Here is a 9,825-nt window from a genome sequence, read left to right on the forward strand (position 1 = left end):
AATAAACTTGCAAGTGGGAATGAAATGTGTACTTCTCCACATTCCAGAATGGCTTTCCCTTTTTTCTTGCTGTTCTTCAAAGGGCTTTTCTTGGCCATCATACCACGTGTGCAGTCTGTCAGCAGCACTGAAACTATCTGCTAGTTGTCTGAGTTGGTTCAGCACATAAGGCTAACTTAACTTAGTTACTGTATGGAAGTATTTGTGAAGACATGAGCCATTCACAAGTAGTCTAACACCTGCACTTATCTAAGTTCAGTAACTGGACACATGCATGTCATAAAACATCAGAGTGAAAGCTTGCCAATGGTGAGTATAAATAGAAGTAGTAAAGACTAAAAAAAAAAAAAAAAAGACAGCAGGGTGCTACGAGGATAGGGATTCTCAGCCAGGAATAACTGTGGATTTATCTGGAGTATTGAAGCTTTTTTTCCTCCTCTCCCTCTTTATTTTAGAAGAATCAGCAGGACATTTACTATTCTTAGCAACTCTTCAAAGTATCGCAGGAATCAAATATAAGGCACACTACAACATGCTAGGGTCATCACGCATACAAAGCAATGGGGAGTCAGTGGAAGAAGAACAAAAACTTTAAACATTAAGAATTGTGTCTTATACATCTCTTTCACTCTACCAAAATAATAAATGCTTATTCTTTATCACTTACCTGTCCTTGTGTTTTAGGCCAACACATATGAAAAGTATTGGGGATTTTATCAGAAATTTGGAGGCCAGAGCTTCCCCAAAGACCATTTAAAAAAAGCTATTGCTGAAATTGAAGAGATGTGCAATATTTTGAAAAAAGAAGGTGTAATTGTCAAGAGGCCTGATCCAATTGACTGGTCTGTGAAGTATAAAACACCTGATTTTGAGTCTACAGGTAAATATTCTTCCATTGTTGAAGGCCTTGTCTGTTTAGCATCTGTCTGAGACATTTTGGATGTCATCTAGCCTACCTTCTTGCTTGGAGCAGGATTATTGACAGTGCTAGATGAGGTCAGTGATGGCTTTATGTAGCTACTACTTGGAAAATCTCCAGAGATGGAAAGTGTGCCACCTGGTTTGCTGACCTATTTCAGTGCTGCTGGACTTCCTAACGAAAGACATTTTCCTAATACCTAACTTTAACTTCCCACACCACCATTTGTTGCCAGATTCCCTTACAGTGTTTTCACGGCCACTACCAAGAAGTGTTCAGCTGTCATGTTTAGTGTCCCTGAAAGTATCTGTAGGCTGTTACTGCTTTGTCCCCTACTTGCCACATGCAGTAAGCTGAAGTCTCTCCGCTTCTCCCAGGTCATGTGCTGTAAGGCCACCCTGACTGTCTTGATAGCCCTTTGGTGCGTCCTAGAGTTGGATCTATCTTAAACTATGGAGGCCAAGACTGGAAACAGTTTTCCAGGAGGATCCTCACTAGTGTCAAGGAAATTTGAATGTCCCTTTACCTACTGGCCACATTCCTCCTTCTATAGCACCATGTGGCTTTGGTTATTTGCAGTCAGAGCACACTGGCTCATACTCAGCTTTGCATCAAGCATCGTCTCCAGGCTCCTTGCATGTCAAATGTGTTCTTCAGTTGTTCCAGCGGAATTCTAATTCATTAGGGAGCAGATAATGATAATGAAAAGTACAATAGGACTGCTTCCTGCACAAGTTCTGTGTTACATCAAATTCCTCTTCTGTGCTATTACTTTTTAAAAGGATGGCATATAAAGAAGTGAGGTCCACTTGGAAAACTTGCTGCCCATCACCACTTTTTAAAGTAGTCTGAGTAATGAATAAGTATTTGTCTAGTTAATTTCCATTAACCAGATTATGAAGTGAAGGTTTATAGATTGTGGATGGCTTTCATCTAGCTGTGAACTTGTTATGAGTGAGGCTTTGTAGCAAATTATTGCACGTATTTTGAACAAAAGATGTCACTTTGAAAACTTACTGAAGAATGCAAGGTCCTCAGATTATGTGCTGGTTTCCTGACTTTTGTAAAGATGCTTTTTGCTAGTCTTTCAGCTAGAAGTAATGGTAAAAAGGAGGGTGAAAAGTTAATAAGATGAAAGAGCTGAGAAAAGCATTTTTGTCTAATACATTAATGGCCTTTTTCCTTTCAGGTATGTATGCTGCCATGCCAAGAGACATCCTGTTGGTGGTGGGAAATGAAATCATTGAAGCGCCTATGGCTTGGCGTGCTCGGTTCTTTGAGTACAGAGCATATAGACGAATAATCAAAGATTATTTCAATGCTGGTGCTAAGTGGACAACTGCCCCCAAACCCACAATGGCAGATGAACTCTATGATCAGGTATTGTTCTCATTATGTTGGGGGGAACAAAACAACTCTGGACATTTGTGGTTTTTCTAACATATGCAAATATTTTGCAGCTTTTCCAGGTAAATTGAGTGTGTGCAATTAGGGAATAAGAAACAGGAAGTTGTGCCTATTGAATTCAAATCTGTTATGAATTGTTTTGATTACTGGCTGCAACTTAGCATTACTAAAGAGGAAGGAATACTAGAAAGACATCACAAAGATTACTTTAAAGAAGTAAGACTCCCTGAGAAAGTCTAAATGTCCTGAGTGTATCAGAAAAGTGGGAAAGAATATATTGTTTTTTCACAGAAAAAAACCTCATAATCCTTGTTTTCTTGATAATTAGTATTTTGAAAGTTACATAAAAGAAATAGTGAAGGATCTGAACTGTGAATATTTACCTTCAAAATACTTAAGTGAATATTTTCATAATTTTTTCTTCTGTAATAATTTTGACTCAGACAATTTTGGTAGTTTCTTATGGGCCCCCACATGCTTTCACACCTTTTTTTTTTAATTTATTTATAGGAACAGTGATATCTCATCAATGATGTGAAGAAGTCTTTGTTAAGCAATTCACACCTTTTTTTTTTTTATTTATTTATAGGAACAGTGATATCTCAATGATGTGAAGAAGTCTTTGTTAAGCAAAATTATCCTAGAGCAATCTGTCATTATTAGAAAACTTCCAGAGCCTGTTCTAAAGCATACTTACTTCTTCTCTAAAGTAACAAGTGATAGGACAAGAGGAAATGGCCTCAAGTTGTGCCAGGGGAGGTTTAGGCTGGATATTAGAAAAAAATTTTTCACCAAAAGAGTGATCAGGCATTGGAATAGGCTGCCCAGGGAAGTGGTGGAGTCACCATCCCTGGAGGTGTTCAAGAAACATGTAGATGTGGTGCTTAGGGACATGGTTTAGTGAGTTAGGTGGTGTTGAGTTGACGGTTGGACTTAATGATCCTTGAGGTCTTTTACAACCTTAATTATTCTATTATTCTACTTATTCAGTAGTTTTTGTTTGTGTTGGTTTTTCTACCCCATTTGTTCTTAATTGCATTGTTTAATTCTAAAATCTATTTAAATTACTGAAGACATACCTACTAGTTTGAAGTACTGCTGCATTCTAAAATGTGGAAAGAGTAGGCAGCCTATGTTTGTTAGGAAATAGCTTGCATACCAGTATTCTGCCACTGCAGTTATTTGTTGGACTGACAGTTAAACTTCACTGGTAACAAGTACTTTTGATTCAGAAGCCAGAATATTATAGATAGAGTGGCTCTGAAGAGCAATTAATTTATTGGTATAACTCTTATCACCTATTCTTGACTGTACTTAAACCCTTTTACTTAAACTCACACGTTTATGCTTTCTTTTTTTTTTTTTTTAATTCTGGTAACAAGTAAACCAAACCACCTCCAAGGAACATACTAGCTACCAGTATAAACAGATTTTCCTAATTTCAGAATACTCTTCAGTAGCAAATAGTTTGTAAACTTTCCCTTACCATCTCCAACCTAAAATTGTTATTCTTTTTTCTATGACTAGGATTATCCAATCCGCTCTGTTGAAGACAGGCACAAACTGGCTGCTCAGGGAAAATTTGTAACTACGGAATTTGAGCCATGCTTTGATGCTGCTGACTTCATGAGAGCTGGAAGAGATATCTTTGTACAAAGGAGCCAGGTAAAAAAAGGTTTCTTCCACCAGTTTTGGTATCTATCTTAATGATTGGTACTTGTATTTATGTCTTTATAAATTCCTGAACAGCATTAAAGTAATAGTGTTGACAAAAGAAATATTTGTAGAGTGTCTGATACATAGGATGAGACTGTGTTACAGCTATGAGGTTAGCTAAAGGCACAAACGTCTATAATTTTAGCTTTAGATATTTATTTAAATAAAACCTAAGCTTGGATGCAGTTTATATTCTAGCCTAGTGAAACTTACTTTGTTCTGTTTTCAGGTTACAAATTACATGGGCATTGAATGGATGAGGCGACATCTTGCACCAGACTATAGAGTGCATATAATATCCTTTAAGGATCCTAACCCTATGCACATTGATGCCACTTTTAATATAATTGGACCTGGTCTTGTGCTCTCAAACCCAGACCGTCCCTGCCATCAGGTAAGAGTGTAGCAGAGGGGAAAGTGTTTTGTGTTTGAAAATGAGTCATCTGGATTAGGTGCCTGCTGGATAATTGCTAATCCACAGGTTTATTTTGTATACCCTTGAATAATATTAAGTTATTGAATTTAAATAACATTCAGATAATTCTTCAGGAACTTATAGATGCATTTGCATCTTGTCTCTAGAACTTTCTCAGCAGTGTAATGACCATTGTTCTCATCCAGTTTCCTGCTACTGCTCTTTGTGCTTTCTTATTGTGAGGCTTAGTGGCTGTGTTGTGTGTTTCTTAAATATGATGGAAGTGATTTATTTTGTAATAATACGGTATCAAAGCAAGTACATAGGATATACTACTTCTTTGAACACTTCCACTACTTAAATATATTAATTGTATCCAAGGAGAAATTGAGGGTTTTCTGCTGTTCAGATGAATAATCGCTCTTTTTATTCTTATTTTGGAAGCCTCTCCTTCGGTATTGTTAACTGTACCAATAGCAGGAGGCTGGTAATTGCTCAGGCATTCAGCTTTGAGTAACTGAGTGAGAAATACTTGTTGAAGAGTTGGAAAGAGGAGAGACATGGTTTGGTATGTAAGACCAACACTTCTAAAGTGAAGAAGTCTTCTAAACTTCAAATCTGAGAAAAAGCTTAATATTCCTTAACAGTGCAATCAGATCAGAAAGCTCTCCAGAGAGTAAGAGCTTATCTCTGTTACAGACATGTTACCTGTGCTGTCAGTGCTTGAGGTTTCTTGTGAGAATCCCCATGATTTCACGAGCTGTTACAACCACATGGGAATAGCTGGGCCAATACTAAATCGGTGGGTAAGAGCTGTGTGCTGCAGAGATAATGAAACCATGTGCACAGCATAGCTCTTAGGAGCAATATTAGTCTCCTCTCAGCAAGTGGCTGGAATGCAGATGGTCCCATTGAATTACTGCCTCTTGTAATATCCATTATGAGAACATGCTTTTTTTTAAAAAAAGCATAGTATTTTCCTCCCCTTTTCCCTTCCCCTGTTTTTCATAATCTTGCTTGCAAGAGGAGGCTCTTGGTCTGCTTGTGCTAAACCCACGTGCTGGGACTTTTTGAATGGAAAGCTTCTGTCTGTGTAGATAGGAAAGATAGATGCAGCTTTCTCTCATAAGAACTGATTTGGCAGTTCTGGATGACCAGGAAATGGGGGTGAGGTGCACGTGAAAGGGGACTTTTCTTTAAGGTCCTGGCAGGCCAGGCTGGTTATTTGAGTTTTCAGAATCGGAGCTCCACCTCGTGGTACACTTGAATAAAGCGCTCTTCCAAGTATTCAGGCAATGAAGTTGAAAAGTCAATTCTTAGCCGAATTATCTTCCTCTTACTTTTAACTTAACTGTGTAATTGTTAGAGACACAAATTATTCCCTAGGATGCCTTTATTTTGTTCCCTTTGTTAAATAAACGTCATATTGAGTTTCTTACGAAGCATGATGTAAGCGTAATTTTATTTAGTATTTTTGGTGGCTTTGTTTCTGTAAATGACAGTGTAATTCATATCAATGGCTTTTCAGTCACATGGGAAGAAACAATAGAATAAAGAAATCAATTAATCCCTTTGTGCTGTTACTAGTATCTTTACTTCACAGGCTCTAAACTGCATGTTACCTATTGTCTTTAACATATCTTAGTATACCTAACATATATAAAACCAGCAGAAACAAATGCTAGTGATAGGGAAAGTTTGGAAAGGCTTTCAAAAAATGCTTTTATGAAAACTGGGTTTGTAGGTGGAACTTGAATGAGGGTGAGAGTAGTGAATGGAGGGAAAGGGATGTCTGCATATTGAAGTAGCCTGAGAAAATGTGGCATAGGTTGGAGGACATAATGTGATACTTTATGAACCCTGTTTAGGATCGAATTAAATTGCTCTTTCAGATTGAGCTCTTCAAGAAAGCAGGCTGGACCGTGATTCGCCCCCCAGTGCCACTCATTCCAGATGGTATATTCACTCTTTCTTTTTTAAGAATTCCAAGACTATTCTTAAGAGTATTAATATGGGACAACATATTAGGTGGTGTTGTGTTGATGGTTGGATTTGATGATCCTTGAGGTCTTTTCCAACCTTAATGATTCTATGAACATTGGTACAGTAGAAGGTTCATTCTCGTGTGTTTAGATCACCCACTGTGGATGTCTTCTAAATGGCTCTCCATGAACGTCTTAATGCTGGATGAGAAACGTGTGATGGTGGATGCCAATGAGACATCAATTCAGAAGATGTTTGAAAATCTGGGTATGTCCTAACATTTTCCAACATGTACTTAAAATTAAATTATCTTGATATCAGCTATACACATCAGGATGAAAGTAGTCAAAGCAGCCAGCACTGGAAAAGGTACTCAACCAAATGCATTAGCAAGTAAGAATCATTCAGTGATTTCTCTCCTGAATACTTGAGTATATGAATATGGGCTTTTTACGTCTTGTGCCCCCTACACTTGCAGCAAATGAAGGTATGAGTAGCGATTAAAGTTACTGCTATCACGCTTTTGAATGAGCTCTTTTAATGTAAAACTGTCCGTTAAGTTTTGAGGTCAAAATCTGTCTTGGAGAGGTTGAGTGCACATATTGCTGAGTGATGCATAGCTGGCTATCCCTCATTGCCAAAATGCTTTCAGATTTTTCTAGTTTCAAAGTCATTGTACTTTAAACTGTCAAATTGAGACCACTTAACCCAGGTATTTCTGCTCATTTATGGAGAATCTTGGTCCTGTGAGAGGTAGCCTTATGATAGGATAGAATTCCTTTAGATATGCAGTGTCTGGAGAACTGTAACTGAATATAAAATCTGAGTGTCTTATTATGTACAGCTCACCGCAAAGACAAATAATATAGACTTAAAAATCTGAACTCATGCAGTTAATCCAACTGCTTCCGTCATGCTGGGAGGGAAAAATGCAAGTAGATTTATCTGTGGCTCATAGTAGGAGGGTAGCCAGATTGATTGGTGCTACAGCCAGCTGACTATTGCTGCAGGTACATGGTGATGCAAAAGTTGACAGGGTAGAAAGAAGACCGGTAGATAGATGAGAAGTCAAGGGAAGTGAGGGATCATTGTGTTGTCGAGTAAAAGATAATACTCCCCAGTAGCAGAAGACTCCTTTAAAGGGAGAAAAATGATGGGAAGGAGAGAATGATCCAAAGGTAGAAGATAGCAATTGTGAACCTAGAAGAAGGGTGGTGCCATGGATGTGAGTGCACTTACTGAAGCTTACATTAAATCTGAGATGATTGCAGGTGAGAACCATGCAATCTAATGCTTTAATCTGCTTTTAAAGACTGGCTATACAACCTTTAGTGCATCACTTAGCTTTTCAATCTTAGGTTGTTTCAATTCTCTGCATGACCAAGGAGCTGAGAATTTATAAAATGCTTGAAAGTACTTTAAAAATTAGGCTATTAATGCTAATCATGACATCTTTCATGCTTGAACTTCACAGTCTATATGAGCTCTAAATAAACTCTGGTAGTCAGTAAGCTCCTAGGACTGAGATGGGTCTACTGGGAACAAAACTGCTGCTGACCTATATGATAGCTTCTGCTGAGCTGCTCCTGACAGTGCCAAGAAACAAAAAGGCAAACTTCATAACAGAAAAGTCTTCTGATCCTAGTCTATCTGTTAGGATTTTGTATAAGCTGAGTCACAGCTGAAACGTCAGAGCAGAAAAGAAGTGGGAGGAAGCCTAACCTAGGTAATAACAGCCTCTTTCCCCTTTCAGAGCTCTATACTTTGAATGCTTCTTTTCTTGAATGGCCCTTGAAAGCACATTCAGTGCTTCTGAACCATAAATACTCACACAGATTTATGTAAATGTGCCCTGGTCATATATTGTAGCAGAATATCAGCTAAATTCTTTATATACCACGAAACCAGAACTTTTTATTACTGGCACATTATAACACACCAAACACCATCCGTGCTCCAGGCACTGTGTATTCCTGAAGGTATTGCTGGAATAAACAAGCCAGCTATGTTCCTAGCTTGTTCTCTGCCTAGAGTTTGGGAAAATAAATTCTTAACCAATGAGTAGGAAATACTTTCCATACTTGCATCTAGCCATATGGTCTGATAAAGCGTTATCTGATGTTCTGATCAAAGCTTACCACATGAATTTGAGATTTTAATTTTAAAGTATGTGATGTATGTTTCTTGCAGGCATTTCTACAATTAAAGTGAATATTCGCCATGCCAATTCATTGGGAGGTGGCTTCCATTGCTGGACATGTGACATCCGCCGCCGTGGTACCCTGCAATCTTATTTTGACTAGTTATGAGCCAGATATGTAGCAATGGTTCAGCTTCTAAAATAGGCATAGGAAATGAACAAATTAATTTAATTCTTGTTAAAATGACTGCATGAGCTCTAGTGCTTGATCAGTGGTGTCCTTACAGTGGTCTGATAAATGATTTATTCTTACATACTCTTCACTTTCAGCAGTACAATTGAAATTACTTCCATCAGCAATACAGGTTTTCTGTCTGGCTTTCTGAAAGACATCCTTCATCTATGAAGCCTTTCCACATTGGCTTTGAATGTAAAAACTTGACAAGATAGCTAAAAGGTCATGCTAGAATAGCTTGGCCACTAATATTGGACATCTACCTCTGTCCAGTTGCTCTATCAAATAGGCAGCTTGAAATGTTAAACTTGAGTAAACTTTTCTTATTCCTTTTAATCAGTCTATTGTTCCAATACATTCGTGTTTAATGAAGTTAAACTAGATGCAATTGTACAGATTTCTTATAGAATCAAGCAATTTTATAATGTTTTTCATGTCAAGCCGTACAGATATTTACAGAGAATTTCCAGTATGATCTAACTTTTAAGACATGTTCACTTACTTGCCATGTCCTCCTACATTTTCTTCTGATGCATGTCATGCATCTGAATACTGTTTTTTAATATTGTTTTTTGTATTGCTGAAATTGTTTTTTATTTAAGTGTACAAATGATAGCTAATATTCTGCTTGTACAGGTTTCACTCTGAATTGTTTACATAACTTTAAAAAAAAAACCAAAACACCAACAACTCCCCTCTAACCCTAAACCTCTGACATCTTGCAACCCCTTCTTCCTCCAGCCGTAGCAGATACAGGATGTATCAAACATGCCAGATGCTGTGAAGGTATTTGAGTATTGATTACTGAACATGTATTTTTTAATGCTAATAAAGTTTTTTTGCATTGTCAATTTGTTGCCCTTCTGAAAATGAAGATGCATGAGATGTCTGGATGGGTACATGTTTGTAGAATACAGATGGAAGTACAAAATATACATGGATTTTTTTTTTCCCTGTAAAACATGTAACATCTTAGTTACTTGTATGATGCAGAAAACCCTTGTACTATA

The 9,825-nt window shown here is 37.6% G+C and overlaps 1 protein-coding gene across 1 annotated transcript; it reads left to right on the forward strand.

The window, feature by feature from the left end:
• Window positions 1-673: 673 nt before the first annotated feature.
• GATM (glycine amidinotransferase (L-arginine:glycine amidinotransferase)) lies at window positions 674-8,941 on the forward strand. Its single transcript, XM_010076900.1, has 7 exons — window positions 674-880; window positions 2,109-2,299; window positions 3,854-3,991; window positions 4,272-4,436; window positions 6,350-6,413; window positions 6,591-6,707; window positions 8,631-8,941. Exons 1-7 carry the CDS (start codon window positions 784-786, stop codon window positions 8,741-8,743), a joined length of 885 nt encoding a protein of 294 aa, XP_010075202.1. The 5' UTR covers window positions 674-783; the 3' UTR covers window positions 8,744-8,941.
• Window positions 8,942-9,825: the final 884 nt, after the last annotated feature.

The sequence above is a fragment of the Pterocles gutturalis genome, unplaced genomic scaffold (assembly GCF_000699245.1).
Source record: "Pterocles gutturalis isolate BGI_N339 unplaced genomic scaffold, ASM69924v1 scaffold8658, whole genome shotgun sequence".
NCBI classification, from domain to species: Eukaryota; Metazoa; Chordata; class Aves; order Pterocliformes; family Pteroclidae; genus Pterocles; species Pterocles gutturalis.

Coding starts and splice junctions, on each gene's coding strand:
- GATM (XM_010076900.1), top strand. CDS start 784: ATGTGCAATATTTTGAAAAAAGAAGGTGTAATTGTCAAGAGGCCTGAT. Junction 881..2,108: donor ACCTGATTTTGAGTCTACAG/GTAAATATTCTT, acceptor TTTTCCTTTCAG/GTATGTATGCTGCCATGCCA. Junction 3,992..4,271: donor TCTTTGTACAAAGGAGCCAG/GTAAAAAAAGGT, acceptor TTCTGTTTTCAG/GTTACAAATTACATGGGCAT.